At 38.8% G+C, this 19458-nt stretch overlaps 1 protein-coding gene across 2 annotated transcripts in view; it reads left to right on the top strand.

Moving 5' to 3' along the window:
* The window catches only part of LOC105929903 (myosin-10), a 76256-nt gene that overhangs the window by 44541 nt on the left and 12257 nt on the right, over positions 1–19458 (top strand). For both annotated transcript variants that reach the window (XM_036148385.1, XM_012867834.3), the window contains 7 exons: positions 12013–12127; positions 14418–14611; positions 14954–15075; positions 17944–18013; positions 18127–18287; positions 18389–18497; positions 18607–18738. In XM_036148385.1, the coding sequence (XP_036004278.1) occupies positions 12013–12127; positions 14418–14611; positions 14954–15075; positions 17944–18013; positions 18127–18287; positions 18389–18497; positions 18607–18738 (903 nt within the window). The remainder of the gene's footprint in view (positions 1–12012; positions 12128–14417; positions 14612–14953; positions 15076–17943; positions 18014–18126; positions 18288–18388; positions 18498–18606; positions 18739–19458) is intronic.

Raw genomic sequence — 19458 nt, 5'->3', positions numbered from 1 at the left:
CTGATCCTCCTCAACATTCCTGAGACGGCGCCTGTCATTCACGCCATAAAAGACGATATTACGTTGTTACTGATTTCACCGTGCCGTGACTACGGTGAAGCACCCTCGGTGGACCCAGTTCGTTTTACCCAGTCAGGCGACTCCCACTTACTTTTTACCTTGAATGTAGGACGCATAAAACAGACAAGTATGCTTTTAGTTATATTTTATCTAAGTAAAGACAGAGAAATAGTTACAGTCACACCAGCGCTGATGGGCCCCTGATCGGCAGGAGGCCTCGAGTGCTCATCACGCAAACATTATAAAGGGATCTCGGGACACACCCATACAAGGGCGGTACACATCCAAACTGTGACATCAGCAGGGAAGCTGTGTCACCTCCGGGGTGGTATCTGATAGATATGTGCCAATCTTTTGGGTCAGTGCCATCTAAGTGTGCCATGCAGTTCTGGGATAAACAGCTCGTTCCACTTGACCTTGTTGATATCCTAACAGACCCCCTGATGATGTGTCATTATGGCACATCACCAAAGATGATCAACCAGTGGAACGACAGCTCTCAGTCTGTCCCTCTCCCAGAACAGTCGGTCATTCCGTCCAGTCCAAGCAATCCAATCACGTCAGCTTCCGGCTTCCAGAGTCCATCCATCTGTGATCTCCATGGCAGTCGATAGTGCGGTTCAGTCTCTGGGGTCACACAATCTCTGCTGGTGTGACTGAAAAGCACTTTGTAAAAACAGTCCAGTTGTCCGTTAGCCCCCCCTGTTGGTGTGCCCCAAAGGCACATCACAACGAAAACAGTTCCAAGAAAAAGGGCCGGACAAACCACAATGGAAACATCTTAGCATCACTCAGCATGAATACTTCATAATTCAGCCTTTTTTACTCAAGCCCACAGTCCAAGCATTTTATCTACAATTTAGGGTTCAACTATTCAAGCTAGGCCTGTTTTAGGTTCCTATGCGCACATTATTTTAAGTTTACTTTAGACTATATAAGCTAAAGGTGTACCTTAATCAAGGCCAAATTCGTCTACTCTACCCCCACCCCAAGAAACCTCCTACTTGGTCCTCCACTCTCCATTCCTATGGACAATCATCCAACACCTTCAGTCCTCACAAATCCAAGAGTACCAGTAGGGGGCATCAGAGGGCAGGCTGAGTCTTCATCACAAAAAACCATCTCTAAGAAATGGCAAAAAAGTGATGGAGCCCCAGTCAAGGGCACTCCCACTCTGGGCCAATCTGAGCGAGAAGACACCCTGTATTGAATCTAGAAATTAGCCTTACCGAGTAACTTATGGATCTGTGATAGCCATCAGATCCTGGTTCTCTATATAACAAAGCAAAAAGTTAGCAAGAACTGCAGGTCTTGGTGTGTGTGTCTGTAACAGAGAGTTTCCATTCTTAGTCATAAAGCCATAGCGATCATCATAATGCAACATCACAGTATAAACATCATAACACATAAAATCAAACATGGTGATGGAAGTCAGTGGAGAAGAGAAAGGAAAAAATCAGGTTTGTGATATAAAAAGAGTCTGTACGTCAATAACGCAAAGTTAAGGAAGCCTTCAGGCCATTCAGGCACAAGGCAGAAAATAATCTAATCGCGCTTAGGGTCTCTTCAGGCAACTCCTCCCGTTGAAGAATAAGGAATCAGAGTTCACTGGCTTCTTCATCCCCAGTCCTCTTCTTTGTTCCTCCGCATGGACAAAAACGATTTAGTTGGATGGTAATGAGTGTCCTGTCCTTTTTCAGGCAATAAGCATTTTATCCCCAGGAAAATGCTCTGTTGAGATGGTTGGCAGACACCAAGCCTTGTTTACTGTTGGATAACAGAAACAAGGTGTAATTAGTGTTCTCATCAAGACTCCCAATCCTTCTTTCATTTACCTTCTTCAAACACTTTCACATCCAGATATTTCCGTTCACAATTATTATGCTCTTAGCTTTACCTCCTTTACTGTAATCATTAGATCTTGCATTACTCTTATATAAAAGAGAAATCTGAAAGTTCAACGTTATCTACAGCAGCATTTCTCTATAATTCTTTCCCATGTGTGTCTCACCTTACAATTGTCCAACAGTTGAAAAGATCTCTGCAATAGAAATTTATCATCATATGTTTCATGGCTACTGTGACACGGTTCATCTTAATTTATCTAGCACACAAGGAATTGTATTAAAACCTTTCAGAAACTTCTTACTGAACCAGCTCCAAAATACTTCACATTTTTCTAAAAGGTCCAACAGAAAAACCCTTAAGTTTGTAAAAGAAAGCTCCACTATATATATTTGCAGAATAATGTTGTGATGTTAATAAGAAGCAGCCCTATGTACTTCTTGTCTTATTTTGAAAAACTCAGCTAAGAGAAAGGAAGTGTGTGCATGCCCCTCGCCCACACGGAGTTGTGATCGGTTGCTATTCAGGAAGTGGGTGTAGCCCAGGGCGGAGACAGGAAGTAGTTCTGTGAATCACTTTCAGCTTGACGTGCATCAACCCAAAAGACTTGTAGTTGAATGCGCCCTCCACCTGAAGCGAAGAGCAATTCTAACCCCATTAATTCTTGATATTTTAATCCCTTCTGCTTGTTTTAACAGACCGCTTTTGTAAGCGACCCTAGTTTTATCTTATGTCCCCCTGTTTGAATCTTGTTTGAAACAAACCTTTAAACTGCAGTATGCTGTGAGCAGTAACTCATTGTTGCTTATTAGACACATCGCCCCCTGACCATGTAAGAAGCTCCATACTGCTCTAGGTCTTTAAACCTTTTTCAGTCATTCAACATTAGTTTAATTGATAATACATCCAAGTATAATTATATCCCCAAGTAAATCAACCCTTTAACAAGTATCTAGTTCTTGTTCTCATGTGTTTAGTTTATCCTTGAAAAACTTTAAGCAGACATTACTCCGAGTGATTTTCTTACATTTTCATACATTTATTATTATTACCTTTGTGATCTTATATCACCCAGTGATCTATAAATCCTTATTTTATGTTTGCACCGTCTTGTCCCAGCAGATTAAAAATTCCCATTTTAGAATTTGCTTTTTTGTTTCATCAATCACTGTCTGTTGTGATCATTGAAGAAATTGTGCAGTTCCTTTAAACCCTCTTAAATATTGACCACCCGTTGGTAAATGATCAGCTTTAAGTTTTGCCCTTCTTCTAATTCTTTGTTTAGCCTTAGTATCTGCACCTTAAATTGACGAATTGTGGAATTCTTTGTATAAACACTTCTCTATGTCCGTATTTGTTTTGGCCTCTATAATTTTGTTCTTTGCATTTTAAGTGTGAACCTGGTCAGGATAGAGAAAGTCATCTCCGATGCTCCTTCTGGCAACCCCAGCAAACCCAAACATAAAATTGTTCACAGTCAGTGTTAGGTTACAGGTAATCCCTGTGGGAACACGACGTCGTCTCCTCTGTTCAACCTGGTTTCAAGCGCCTGGGTCATCGAAACACTCCATCACCTGCGACAAATCTCTGACATTTTCAAACCACAGCAGCATTCCTGGGTGTCCACACCCCCTGTCTGAAATGTCTCTCGTCGTAAGCCCAGGCTTTCAGTTTATCTCCTGTTAAGTGTCCCCCTTCAGAGCCCATTCACCCCAAAGAGTCCAAGAGTGTGTTTTAGGTGCGTTTCCTGAACGCCAACCTCTCCATGTCATGTTCGTGAAACCTTGTAATTGAATTCCATCACCTGTGAAGCAAAGCAGTCATGCATAGTTCTTTTCAAGATTTTCTTTATCACAGCAGTAGTGTCACTGTCTGATGCCATTGCAGCTCTGATGTTCCTCAGAGCCAACCTTCATGCATTGATATCATGTTGGAGCTGTTATCCTCATCTTGTGTCCAGGAGTGCTTCTGCTGTCCTGACCAGATACCAAACGTCCAACTAATCTAATTGACCTCATTACTTTTCTGCATGTACAAGAGGACGATCGTTAGATTATCCTGGTCTAAAAGACCACTAGGTTAATAGATGGCTAAACTATATTTATGTGGGTTTATTTCTTCTGGATGTTTTAACATTTAGTTAAAGAACAATTATTGTGCTATTTTGTGTTCAAACAGATAGTTGTTAAGTCTCCTCACACCTTTTAGGTAACTGCGTACAATTCCAAACTATTTACACTGGTGCTTTAATCCTAATTTACCCAAGGTATTTACTAGAATAAGGCATTATTCTAAACTTGCAGTTTTACCCATTCAAGTCCTTAACCTTTGTGTTGCTTTACATCCTAATAATTAATTTCTTTGTTGCGCCTCTGCTTACTTTAAGATACCCAGTAAATGTTGTGCTCACAATTTATCCTTCGGTTGAACAAGGTTAAAAGGTTTAGAGTTTATTCTGCTTATATTGAAAAATTAGCTTGCTCACTCGTTAGGTCATTCGTTTATGCTATTAACTGTTGCTGTAATGCCTACTCTAACTTTTTCGCCCACTAGTTTTTCCATGATCATAATTATCGCCCATTGATGTTATAGCATACATTGTTCTTATCCACTTTCCTTTCACGTTTAAACGGCCCCTCTATGTAATCCCCTTACTGTAATCCCCAAAATAAGTTGTCAAACCTTTTAGGTTTAGCATAATTACTTAAGCTGCTCTATGCTCTCATACCGTAACTTAATACTTTGGTGCAAAATGGATGTCTTTTACCGGTTCCCCCTATTTCTTCTCATGCATGATGTATTTTATGAAGCTTATTGTATCTTAAAGGTGCCTCTTTGAATCTTATTCAAAAACCCCCTGTGGTGTTAATAAAATTTCAAAACATATCTATATGTATTTTAAATGATTTAAATAAAACTTTGTTAGAAAAGTAAAAGAAAATCCTTCTTATCAGCGGCCCAAAATCTCTACCAGCTTTGTTTCCAGACCAGTACCACTTGTCCGAATGCGTTTGACCCTCTTATCGCTCGCTAATAACAGCTCTGACTTAAAATAATTAACATCCTAGGGGTTTAATAATAATCTTGATTGCTTTTAATCTGAAAGTTTTCTTCTAAGCGCATCCGCCAATGTGTATGTTTCTAATGTGTGTTTCGTGTTTTAATTATGTGCAGGAAAATCTGATGTGAAATGCAGAAGGGGTGTCTGCCAACTCATCTTTGTTTCGTGTTGCGGTCCATTGAAGGTTATCCGATGCCTCTGTCTTTTCCCCCGCAATTAGTTGTCCATTTTCAGTCCTCATGTCTCAGTTCAACAGCACAACATCGTTCCAGGACGAGCATTGTCCATGAATCTTCTTTCTCCCATCGTTGTGTCTGAAACCACAAGGAATTCTGCCAGCATTTTGCCAATATGGATTTTGTCCAAAATCAAATTGTCTAATACAAGAATTGTCCATCTTCATCCGTAGTGTAGTGTAATTAAGTTGAAAAGAAAAATCAAAACAAAAATTACAAGAAAACTGTCTCAAAACAAAATCAACCACATCGTTCCCTCTAAAACAAAATTATTCTTGAAGTTTTTCACCTTTATCCCATATCTTGATCCCTTAAAATTTATCCAAGCAAAATATTTTACAGACAGTTCAACCTCTTTGTATAAGTTCATTAATAAAAAGCATTTCTCTTAACCTTGTAGCATCACATTCCCCATTAAACCTCTATGCAGCTTCTGCAAAAATTACTGATTTTTTTTTTTTTTTTTTTTTTTTTTTTTTTGATTAAAAACTGGATTAGGCAGGAGTCAAGTACATCACCTTTTTCTCCGTCCCCTGGACCACTGTGGCACCGTACTAACTTGTCTCTGAGAATGCCTAAAAAGACACTAAAATCTCTCCGTTAGCACATTCCAATTATATATGACCAGGTTTCCTTGCAAGAAAAAGCAGAGAACAGGATAGAAATGTTAATGTGAGTCAGTGGAGAGTGGAACAGTTGGAAGAGGTACATGAACAATTTCCAAAGCCACCTTCTTACCTCTAGAAGGATACTGAATACTGAATTGTACTTTATAAATAAATTTGCCTTGCCTTGCCTAGAAGGTCTCGATATTACCTGTCATAAGTTTGTTAAACTTAGCATAATTTGGTCACTTTTGTCAATCCCTGCACGTCCATTTTAGATCATGACTTCTTACCATACGGCCTGAAAGAGCTCACTTTCCAGAGACTTCTGTTGGAACAAGGTGGCTTTACAGTTTCATCTCACATCATCTGAAAGAAGTAACTCAGAGAAAAACAATTCTGTTAGTGTATTAGGTGACAAAAGAAAACCTGGTCTTTCTAGTGTCCTGGTTCTTAACGTGATGTGTCTAAGTTCTTGGTTGGTCCAGGGGAGGTAGGAATCTCTCGTTCCTTTACTTTCATCATTTTATATTAAAACTTCTCCTCTTCTTAAATTATCTGCCGAACAACCTTGAATATTGTCACTTCTTTGTCACTGGTGATGCAAAAATTAAAGCAAAGGAATCATTTAACAAAGAAATAATCAAAATACACAAAACAATAAAAACCCGAAAGTAAAAAGTCTCCCAAAGCGTGCATTATGTGTATTCCAATATCTTATAGCATTCTTTTGATTTCTTTCTAGCTCTTTTGATCATGCAAACTTAGTTATTAGTGCTTTTCAATCTTAAATGGTCAAGGGTGAAACTTTAAAGCAACCATTTTCTCTTTCAGGCTTTTGAGCTTCTAGTGTTTTTCTATACATGATAAGAGTTTTCCCCGTAATTCAGCACATTGAGAAAGCTTACCCAAAAACAAAGAGATTAGAAGTAGAATCTAACTCTTCACAAGCTGGCTTTATTTCATTCTTTCCCTCTGACATAGTTTTCGTGCCCCCAGGCCAGAACACACAGACCCAGCCTTGCCATAACATTCAGATGTTTACATCATGGTCAGATTTGTTTATCATATCTATTGTCCTGTTTCAGATTAAACTGACCCTCTGAGGCTTGCCTCAGCTCAGCATAACTAATAACATCAGATGCTTTTGTAACCGATGACATGCTTAATGTGGCCTTGTGATATCTTGAGACTTCTCAAAATTTCTCATTAGCTGCATTCAAATCCCCAGTAAAAAGAAATAAAATAGATTAATACAGAACCCTTAGAAAAGCAACCATATTTAGTCCCATACAGTTTGTTTAAAGCAGTTTGTCTCATCTATTTAAATCAAAAATCATGTATATCTTAATGCTCTTAAATTCTTCTTTTTAGGCAGCTGTAAAATCCTTTTCTCCCAAACATTCTCCCATATGCTCCCCATATGCTGTTTGCCATTTTATTAATGTTCTAAAATTACAATATAAAAGCTTTTTCTCTGTTATTATTTCAGTTGTCATGAATTCATTGACAAACACAAGCCAAGCACAATCTAATAGCATAACTGAATACAGCCCTAACGCCTCTGGTTGCTGTACTGCATATTTAAGCTCCAAACAACAAAAACTTTTATCCCCAGTCCCAAGTATTTCTTACAGCCCTGGGATATTTTCTGTTTAAGACACGTTAGCATATCTCAGTGTAACAATTTAATTTGGCCAGATATTAAATGTTAAAAAAACTTTGTTATTTAAATCTCTCTTTTACTTTTACCTTTTTGTTAACCTAGTCCATGCTTAAAATGTCATTTGAATTACGGAGCTGCAGTTCTCCCAAAACAAATGAACATTCTGAAACCATGAACATCACACAGACGAACGTTTAGTTACATACGATACACAAATACATACATTTACATACAAAGATGACATTCAGACAGACAAACACGTGCAGGCCTGCTTTTTCTGACTGTCTTAAATAGTTCTATGTTTTTCATAGTTTTTAAACGTCTATAGCAACGCCGAAAGATGTATTTTCAACATGTTAAGTTCCCGCTTAGTTTAAAAGTGGAGAGCTTGCGCTGGCTACGACCCCCGAATGTTTCGTCCAAACACGGTTTTACTCTTCAGCCCCGCAAGGATACAACTCTGTGTCTCGCAGACACCTGGACGCTTACCCCTTTTTGAAAGTTATACGTTGCATTTAATAGTTACGAACAATTTTATCCACAACGGAAGTCCCAGTCGGTCCCCACGTAAACGCTTCCCCGGTGCAACGCCCTTTTAGTTCCGTTTCCGTTTCCTTTTTATTTTTTATTTTATTAAAGACTTTCGCTTTTCTTTTTCTTATTAATCCAACTGCCCCGACCAACTGGTTGCACTTTGAACACCCCCCTGCGCCAAAAACCCCCAAAACAAAACAAAACACAAATACATTTATCTGTAACCTCACTTACACACAAAGACCCATTTGCACACACACACACAGACACACTCAATATCCGCGGATCCAAGCAGTCTCTCTGGCCAATCTTTAGTTAACTCTGTAGGTACCTCCGGTCTCAGTCTCATACGCGCTCGTTTTTCGAAAAAGGCTGCTTTTATATTACCGCAAAGACGAAGATTTTTATGTTCGTCCTCGCGGAAAATAAGGGAGCTCTAAACCCACATTTTCTAGGCTACACAATGTTTAAGAAGCCACGCGTACAGGCGTGTCTGTCAGAATGGCCGCTTTTATGCTACGCACAGAGGAACACGTATTTTCCTCTGTGCCTAACAAGGGGACCTTTTAAACCCTAAATTCTCAAGGTGCACAGTATTTTCGGAACCCTGGCCAAGGATTCCCGGACTCTCACCTCTGTGACCGCACGCAAATCCCAAATTCTCATCGATTATCGACACGTTTGCAAACAATTATCCTCAACTTTTCTCTGCCTTTAGAAATACAAAAAGTCGGCCCTCCAGGAAGAAAAAGACACTAGGAGATGAATGAAATCTCCTTACCTTTTTTGCGGCCGCAAGCTGTGTGTTTTTCTTCCGGAATGACGTCCTGACCGAAAAAACGGAAGGTGGTATGTCGTCCTTTGGGTCCGGGTGGAAACACCATTTTGTTACTGATTTCACCGTGCCGTGACTACGGTGAAGCACCCTCGGTGGACCCAGTTCGTTTTACCCAGTCAGGCGACTCCCACTTACTTTTTACCTTGAATGTAGGACGCATAAAACAGACAAGTATGCTTTTAGTTATATTTTATCTAAGTAAAGACAGAGAAATAGTTACAGTCACACCAGCGCTGATGGGCCCCTGATCGGCAGGAGGCCTCGAGTGCTCATCACGCAAACATTATAAAGGGATCTCGGGACACACCCATACAAGGGCGGTACACATCCAAACTGTGACATCAGCAGGGAAGCTGTGTCACCTCCGGGGTGGTATCTGATAGATATGTGCCAATCTTTTGGGTCAGTGCCATCTAAGTGTGCCATGCAGTTCTGGGATAAACAGCTCGTTCCACTTGACCTTGTTGATATCCTAACAACGTGTTGAGCGGTAGTTTGATTGTGTTTTAGGTCTTTTTATTTCAGATGTTGCGCATATTTGCAAACACTGAGAGGGCACTGAGTCTTGGACCTGGTCTATAATCACAAATATGTGAAATGCCAGACTCCGTTAGATGGCTGGATCCAGGAATACCTTGGAGATTTTTTTTTTAAACACATCCTGCATGACTGCAATACTGAAAGGAAAAATAACTGTGGACATTATAGGGCTGTTTTTTAAAGAGTGCTGATTAAACCACTTGAAGAATTTCTTCTCAGGTTGCTGGACATGCCACTGAACCTCTGTTCTGGTTTGTCATTGCCCAGCACGGTTTCTGTGCACAGTGCCTTGCAAAAGTATTCATACCCTTGAACGTTTCCGCATTTTGCAACAAACATCAGGGTTTTGAAATGGTATTTTATCTGAGCCTGATACAAAGTAAGAAAAGAATAATACATGTTTTTTTGAAAAATGTTCTAGATACCTAAGAAACTTAAAACTGTAGTGTGCGTTTGTATTCAGCCACCTAAATTCAAAATCCCATATATAAAATCCAGTGCAAACATTTGCCTTCTGAAATCATATAATTGGTAATTATTTTATTAGTATAGATAAAGAATGAAGGCCTCAGAGGTTTGCTAGAGAACATCAGTGAACAAAAAGCATTATGAAGAAAGAGGAGCAGAGCAGACATGCCGGGAATAAAATGGGGAAAACATCTGAATCATGAAAGTACAAAAATATCATCAGCATCTCTCTGAGCCCTGTTTAAATCCGTCATGCAAAAATGTGCTTGTGGCACAACTGCAAACCTACCAAGACATTTGTGTGCACTTTAGCTGACAGGCTGATTAATTACAGTGTTTATTAGAAAAGCAGCCAGATGGCCTATGGTGACCCTACAAGAGGTCCTCAACTTAGGTGGTATGGAGGAGTGGTCAAAAGTAGCTAAGAGAAGTCCTATTCAACATTTTAAACAATACAATACAACTTTATTTAGAAATCACTTTAAAAACTACACAGTTAACCAATGTGTGATGCACTCATAAAAACAATAAAGAGGCATGTGGGAAATGAACGCTTCACATGTCCCTAAGCGTGACTCTTCCAGCAGAACATGCTGGAAGCATCATTATGCCGTAGGTAAGCACTTCTTCAGTGGGGAAAAATAAATCTGTCCAGAGTTGATTGGAGATGGATGGAGCTAAATACAGGGCAATCCTAAGAAAACATCTAAAAACTGCAAAGACCCGAAGACTGGAGCAGAGGTTCACCTTTTAGGAGGACAACTAATGGTCCAAAGTCCAAACATAAATTCTGTGGCAAGACTTCAACATTTATGCTCATGTGCTGTATCTACATTTAATCTGACTGAGCTTGATGTATTATCCAAATAAGAATTGGCAATATAAGTCAGTTTTAATATGAACAAAGCTTGCAGAGACACAATCAAAAACTTGTATCCCCTAATTGCAGCAAACTGTGGATTTATGGAACATTGACTCAGAGGGGCTGAATATAAATGTATTTCACACTTTTAAGATACACGAGTGAAAAGAGAACAGGAAGAAGAATTTTTTTTTGTAAAAACCTGCCTCCTCTTTCTGAAAAATTCCACAATAAATTTTTGTAGCCTTTCATTAAATTACAATATACGTTGCAAACAATATATCATTCTCCTCATTATTCACTCAAAACTTTGTAAGAGTTAATAACTTTCTTCTTATAAAGTCTTTTCAATTGATTTGATTATTCCAAACTTGTTCCATAAGTTTACTCCAAGCACTCAAATGCACATATTAAAGCCAATACCGATACAAGAAAAAAACGCAAATATCGGCCAAAAATATCGGTCGACGTCTACTCTTCACAGGTAGGCACTACTTTGTGTTGGTCCATCATATCGAAATTATAAAAATATTGAGATAAAAAAGAGAGATATAAGATGACACTATATAGTTTATATCTAGTTAGTCTATGTTGCATTAAAGTTATAATTTGATGTATTCCAGTAGGTTATTTTTGCAACTGTTTCTCATATTCATCTACAGCTGCCTATGAGACATTTGGGATAAAGCTTTCATACAGAGATGGCTTTTTATAATTACTTTATGAAAAAAACACGTTGAGATAAATATTGTATATCAGCATTCAGCCTAAAAATACCGAGATATATATATATTTGGTCCATCTCGCCCAGTTCTAGTCCATCACATGAAATCCCAGTAAAATAATTTGAAGATTGTGGCCATAACACGAGAAAATGTAAACGTGTTTCAGGGGTTTAAAAAAACGTTTGCAAGGGACTGCAATCCAACGACGTTCTTGTAATATCAGCATTGTGTGCTGACAGCGACTGAGATTGGCCTGAAATTAATGATCACATGTCAATCTTCTCAAACATTTAAGCAGCTGTGACTTAAAAACTTGTTGCAAAAAGGTGAAATAATAGAGCACAGAGTGATGATCAAAAACTAAAAACCAGTCTTATTGGGGTACACTTTAAAGTATGCATTCAGGTGGGAGTATTGCCCTAGAGAACAGATATAAAATGTTATGGATAGTGATAGTGTTACGGATTTAGTGATAAATTGTTTTACATTTCAGTTTTTATACCTGTCCAATAATATTGGGCAGGTATAAATTGGGATTTCATTCTTGATATTCATTACTTGTGTTTGCGTAGGTGGACTATAAAGCTGACGAATGGCTAATGAAGAACATGGATCCTCTGAATGATAACGTGGCCACGCTGCTTCACCAGTCAACTGATAAATTTGTGGCCGAGCTCTGGAAAGACGGTAGGTCTCTAATCACTTTAAGGTCACCGAGACTTCAGCTGAATAAAAGTCTGCCTCAAACCCTTCCTGTTGAGATTAGTACCACATATTTTGTTTTAATCTAATCTTTAACCTTTAAGGTCGGAGCAGACAGTAACTTTTCTCTGGAAGATAAGCTCCAATACAAAGCTAAATGCCTACTTCTTTCTTACCTACATTATTATAAATGAACTTTGGACTCATGCACATAACTGTAACTAGTACGCAGACTAGAATTTACTCCTCTGGCCTCTTTCTAACATCTACTCAATGCGCTAATAATTTGTGCCTGAGGGAGTTTGAACAATGGGTGTTTGTGTATGCATGCCTACTTTCTTTCTCTCTCTCACGCCTGTCTTCTCTCTCTGTTGCTGTAGACATTCAGACGTTTCAAAGAGCCTCTTTCTATGACAATGTGTCTGGGCTCCATGAAGCTCCAGGTGAATGTTAGTAACAAGCTTTGTGTACTTACTGTCCTTCATCGCTAGCGCTGCAGGGCTCATCGGTTTCCTTTCCTGCCATCAGTGCACTGTGCATCCATCGAAACACATGTCTGTAGCTTTGCATGGCTGTGTTCTTGTCTTGGGTGATGCCTCAACCGAAAATGTTCCTCCTGCTCTTTATGGTTGTGGGCTACGCCAACTGTGATATTACAGGCTAAAACTCTGCCAAGAACATGGATGGTCCTTGGAGGGTCTTGACGAGGTCCTTTAGACCAAGCCTGTTGCCATCACGGGCATATTTGGCAAGAATCTAAATAGGAATGTGGTGAAAGTGCAGAAAAATACTCAATTTAAATGTGCTCTGTAAGAAAAGCAACATGGTAATTGCCTTCTCAGGTTTCCCAAACTCCACATGGTCCAGCCCTGCTGTTACGGGTCGCCCAGACTGTGGTGTAGCCTTAGTCCCCTGCATATTCAGATGTTAGTCCAATGATTTAAAAATCTTGTATTTTTCTGCTCCAAAGTGAGGAGTGGCTAAATATCAAGAAATAAATCTTTGTTGAAACAAGTTAAAGTTGAATGTGAAAATAAACAATGCAATGCATATGAGGGTTACAATTAGAGCAGGAACATTTGGAGAATAACAAACCAGAAGATCAAATCTACTCACCAATAGCTGTGATTGGCTGTCGGACAAATGGGCCATTTTATTTTTAGCAGCCTCATCAGAACTTTTAGCAGATGGAAAAAATATATATATTTTTTCTTCAAACTCACCGGGTCCAAGGATGATTTCAGTTTTTAAAATCTCGTTGCTGTGTTTATTGGACCAAAAGTTTGGAAACCTCTGCGGGCCAGAGATCTGATCCAACTTCAGGACATGATTTATTACTATTTTAAAAACATGTGTTGCATAAGAGTTTCCAGTCGAATAAAGATTTAAGAAATAATTTAGATACTTGCTGAATTAATTAGTTCTATGATGTATAAAGTGGCATTATTTTGTAAAAGCAGTAATGTTCTTCAGTTGTTTGCGCATTGTTCATACTTGACTATATCTTGTCTGGTTCAGTATGGGCACATTGGTATTTTAGTGCTGAACTATTTTCACTGTTCTGCTCTGATTTATTATAAAAAAAGTATAATTAAATATAAAAAAAGTATAATTAAAAGAATGTCTTTACAACACGGCGATATACGTTTTCCAGCTGTTTTTGGATGTAGAGTTTGTGCCACATTACCACTTATGTCCTCAGGTTTTTTTTCTTTTTCTTTCTGATGTTCCATCTATCTGATGATGCAAGGATCCCCGGGAAGAGCTAAAACAAACGTATATTTCAAGGAACAGGCTCAAATTAAAAAATTTGCTTATGTGGTTTCCGTGTTAAGAAATGTAAGCTTAAGCATTATTGTACGTTACAGCATGTTATTTTTCAAATAGCCCGTTTGTGACTTGGTGGTATGTGCTATATTTAAAAAGTATTGAACTGACATGCCTTTTACAGATGTTAACTTCTGTTTATCTACCTTTAAAAAAATGTAACTGACAGATTGGTTTTCAGTAACAGCTCATGCGCCGATGTTGTCTGTCTTCATGCGTTTATTGCAAAAAGAAGAGAGAATGGAAAATCTTTCTCAGCTTTACATTTCAGTCTTTATTTGCAGCATTTCATTACGAACATCCAGACTTAATTTAAACATCACCTTTTTGTTGAAGTAAATGACACAGCAGATGTTTTAGTAGTAAACAGCAACAGAAGAAAAACTCTGTTTTTTAAATCTCTCATTAAGTTAGCTTTTGTTTTTTTCGGTTATTGTTTTATCACTAGTTGACCGGATCGTGGGTCTGGACCAGGTGGCAGGCATGAACGAGACAGCATTTGGCGCTTCCTACAAGACCAAGAAAGGCATGTTTCGCACCGTAGGACAGCTGTACAAAGAGCAGCTGTCCAAACTAATGGCCACGCTCAGGAACACGAATCCCAACTTTGTGCGCTGCATCATACCCAACCATGAAAAACGGGTGAGTCATCATGTAAAGTGACTGAGAGCTGACTCACAGCGGTTATAAATCAATGTCTATCATATATGTGGGATTGCACGCTGGATATTTTCACTCATATAGTCATAGGATACTTGTGGTTGGATGACATAGATTGCAAAAAAACCGATAGGTTAAACTAAACATGTTTCCATGTCATGGGTCACAAACCCAATACAGACTTGAATCTTAGAACACACTATTCAAACTGTACTTCATTTTGAACATAACATTGAGTTGTTATTCTGTAAATATTGGAAAATCCTTTTGGTTTATATATGTTTATCATTATGTCCTATTTTTTTATCCTTCTTTTCCTTCCAGGCTGGTAAATTAGACCCCCACCTGGTTCTGGACCAGTTAAGATGCAACGGTGTGCTGGAGGGGATCCGTATCTGCAGACAGGGATTCCCCAATCGCATCGTTTTCCAGGAGTTCAGACAGAGGTAATGTATTAGCCCCCTTGTTTTATTTTAAACGTCAAAGAGGGACTTTTCGATTGTATCCAAAGTATCGGCTCAGGGTCCTAATTGCTGCAATTTGCTGTCTGTGGTTTTATCTCAACAATACTGTTAGCCAGCAGGGTGACTGGCCAATTTCTAAAAAGTTTAATGGTCTTGGCTTTCAAACTAAATATTAGGTGGTGACCATAATTTGTGAACAGAGTCTGTGCTTGGCCCCTAACAAACAAGTATCTTCTACTCTTTTCAGTGATATTCAGAGTGAAGGACAGACTGTATTGTATTGACTGCATGTATCTTTGTTATGTGACCTGTTTGGTAGTAAAAAAACAGATATTAAATTTCAAGATGTTCAAAGGAAATCTTATATTTGGGTCATATTGGGAGCTAATTATCAGCAAGTCATTTCAAAGCACAGATGAACATAAGCATTAGTCTAACATTTAAGCCAGCTGCTGCCGTGTGAAAAATGTTATCAGCAGGGGCAAGACAGGAGCTTAATGAAGGTTGCTCAGTTTATTTGCCCCCGCACAGATTCCATCAGGTTTTTTTTTTATTTGTTACATACTTTTTATTTTATTTTATTTGTTAAATACTTTGCATCAGATTTGCCCAAATTCTGTCCCTGTGAGCAACTTTAAATGCATTCTTTCCCCAACACACCTGAATCGAGCGGCTGTATTCCCTCATCGCAGTCATTCAGCTCTGCAGAGGCCTGGTAATGAGCCATTCACTTTATTCAGGTCTGTTGGTGTGTGGGGGTCGGTAATGTGTTGTTTTTTTGGAGATTTGTTCCATTCAGGTCAGGCGGTGATTACGCCTGGCTGTGGCTAGTGTAACTAACCCAAAAAAATGTGGTTAATCAGTTGGAATTTATAGTTTCATCACATGACTAGTTTGGTTTAGATTATAGTTTTTTTCCCTTGATAAATTAAATCATAAGAGATGTGCACTTGAATCTAGTGACTTAGAATCTAGTCACACTTAAATTTAATGACCTTAGACTAGACTTGAGAAAGTCAAATATGACTTTGAATTTCACTTGGTCTTCCACAGCAATGATTTGTGACTTCACTTCAATTTAAACCATTAAAAATACTTCACATCTTACACAAAAAAGACGGTGTCCTCCAATGGAACCGTGCTTGGTGAGCAAGAATGGAACCATTACAGGGGGGGGGGGGCAGTCCACCCTGCAGGCCGTTTCTGGCCATTTGCCGTTAATTCTTTGTCCGGTTGCTGCAACATGCATGCTGTATCTGCCATGTTGTTTCCCAGCATTTGTTCTGCATCCTATGATGACAGCAGAGAAGGCTGTGGGGGTGGAGTTAGTAGGCTATAATGCAGCCAAACTCTACACCATAATGTTCAGCTGCTCTCAGTTGGATTTTAAAATGAAGATAGAACTAAGTTTGGGACCAGTCTTTAATTGCACGCCTGGAAAAGGTGATGCAACGGCTTCCAGTAGCTTTATGGACATAGTATGGAATACCAGAGCTGCCATAAATGTGTAGGTGCTGTGCTGGGGGAATAGGACATAATACAATAAGATAGAGGGTAGAGGTGATGGCTTTCCTGAGGTCAATACTGAAGTCATTTAAAATGTAATAAACAGAGCAACCAATCTATGTTTTAATACCCCTATATCTCTCCCTTTTATGCCAACCAGGTGAGTGACCCATAGAAAATTTGTTCTTTGTCTTTATTTTTTCAGTTTAATTACTATAATACAGATACAATTCTTGCAATGCTGCACTGTTATAGTTTAGCTGTATTGAAACTATTATGCTATGTAAATATTTGGTTTCTTTCTTTCTGTCTGTAGTTTTTCTTCCACATGCAGATTTGTAAGATAAAAATTGTCAGTTAAAATGAGAAGAAAATTTAATCACAGTTTCTCTTTGTCATTTATATATTTCTAGAATCAGTTAAAGTTAGATTTATTTATTTCTAGAAAGTTTTAATCAGTTCACATAATCCCCACATCTAACACAACAGAGAAGGGTCATATTTAGCATCTGCTTGTACCGACTACAGGGCGATCCAGAGATAAATGTGGGCTGAAAACTATAGTAGAGAGGCAGCAACATCTAACTTCCTTCCAAAATTTAAATGCTCACTAAGAATGATGAGTCAGTTTTAATCAAGGCGCTAATGTCTAATGTTAGCTTGGTAGTTACGTTTTTGCACCTTCTAACATGGACACTGAAAAATCAAAGGCTCCAATGTAAACACAATTACTCAGATTAAATTACATAGTTGATCTAACTTAAGAATTGACGTAAGACTCAAAATTAAACATTTAGGACTTTCATGGGACTTTACTTGGGACTTGACTTCAGACGCGGATACAAGACTTGAGGATTACTTGTGAAAATATAAACTCTGTACCACCTCTGGAAAACATCATCTGAAAACAAAATTTCATGTTTACCTTGGTTATCCTTGTCCGATAAAATTTGTTTGATGATCTGAAACATTTCAGCGACACAAAATAGTAAAAAAAGAAGAAAAAGGTGGCAAATCTTTTTTCCATGGCACTATGCACTACTTTGTAGTAGTATGTGTGCAATCTGATGTAGATTTAAACATGATAGCCTGTCCAACAGATAGAGCTGTTGGGACAAAATATCTCAGGGTTTTTAAGCATTTGACATTTTATTGCTTTTAATGAAGAACAGGACTGGGACTCATATTATATATTTTTCATCTATGTCATTGTTTAATTTGCTTACATATTACATATAAGGTGTGTAAAGCTTTATAAAAATAACATAAAATGAAACATTGAAAGCTTGACACTGTCCTTTTGTAGTTCTGTCCTGACAAAGCTCGTCTCCACTCTTTGTCCAGGTATGAGATCCTCACGCCCAACGCCATTCCCAAGGGTTTCATGGATGGCAAGCAGGCCTGCGAGCGAATGGTAGAGACAGCTTTATCTTCATCATTTCAAGTCACTAGATGAAATCCATTTAAGATTGGTTTCAAAAGAACACCCAGCTTCATTCAAATAATTCCCTATCTCTCTTTTTTAAGATACAAGCACTAGAGCTTGATGGGAACCTCTTCCGTATCGGCCAGAGCAAGATATTTTTCAGAGCTGGAGTCCTGGCCCACTTAGAGGAAGAGAGAGACCTGAAGATCACTGACATCATTATTTACTTCCAGGCCGTCTGCAGAGGATATCTGGCACGCAAGTAAGGGCAGATCAGGACCATGTGAACCACATATAGAACCTTAGTTTCCCTGCTGTTTCACTGACTGTTTGTTACTTTCATTTCTGGATGTGATGCTCCAGAGCGTTCGCTAAGAAGCAGCAGCAGCTCAGCGCCCTGAAGGTCCTCCAGAGAAACTGTGCCGCTTACTTGAAGCTGCGTCACTGGCAGTGGTGGAGACTGTTCACAAAGGTGCATGCCCAGTCTGTGTGTGCTTGGTTGCCTAATTTCATTTTTTTTTTTTTTAGCTAGGATGTTTTTTTCACTGCAATGTAATACGTATTTGACTTTGGGTCTGCAGGTGAAGCCACTGCTGCAGGTGACCAGGCAAGAGGAGGAGATGCAGGCCAAAGACGAAGAGCTGGTGAAAGTGAAGGAGAAGCAGATGAAAGTGGAGGGAGAGCTGGTGGAGATGGAGAGGAAACATCAGCAGGTTGTTCACAGCTACAGCTTCAAGCTTCACTTTCAGCCGCTTGCAAAAATATTTACACCCCTTAAACTGATCCACTTTTTGTCACATTACAACCACAAACTTCAAATATTTTTTGAAGGACTTTATGTAGGAACAGTGTATGCTTGTGAAGTAAAACAAAAAGAAAAAAGAACGATAAATTTTTTCAAAAGATTTAAAGAAATGAAAGTTGGATAAGCATGGCTTACGTTTGAATCCCCGTTTCCCAACCCTTTTCTGATAGGAAAATAGCTGAAGATAAGTCAGGTTGGATCCTTAGCGTCTCTAAACATCAATATTCAAGCCTTGCCTCAGATGTTTGATTGGATTTAGGTCGAAAGTTTGACAGAAACACATTAATACTAATTCCTTCCTGCTGGAAGTTGAACTGTCTCCCTATTGCCACGTTGTTTGGAGTGTTGTTTTCTTCCAGGATTTCTCTGAGCTTGGCTCTATACTTTATCAAGTCATATCTGAGGAAATTTGTTTTACCGGGAATATGGTTTGTTCAGGATGATGTGAAGCTTACCTCCATACCTAGCATTTTGCAAGTTTAATTTTGCTCTTATTTGACCAGAGCAAATTCTTTCATGTTTGCTGTCACTTACACGGTACTTGGTAAATGGAGAAATTAGTCTTCTTACGTATTATCTCTTTCAGCAATAGCCTTCTCGAGCCCATCCTTCTATAAATGCCAGATGT

Source organism: Fundulus heteroclitus, chromosome 16, assembly GCF_011125445.2.
Source record: "Fundulus heteroclitus isolate FHET01 chromosome 16, MU-UCD_Fhet_4.1, whole genome shotgun sequence".
In the NCBI taxonomy this organism is placed as follows: Eukaryota; Metazoa; Chordata; class Actinopteri; order Cyprinodontiformes; family Fundulidae; genus Fundulus; species Fundulus heteroclitus.
The sequence above is the reverse complement of the archived record's forward strand: the minus strand, read 5'-3'. Positions and strand labels throughout refer to the sequence as shown.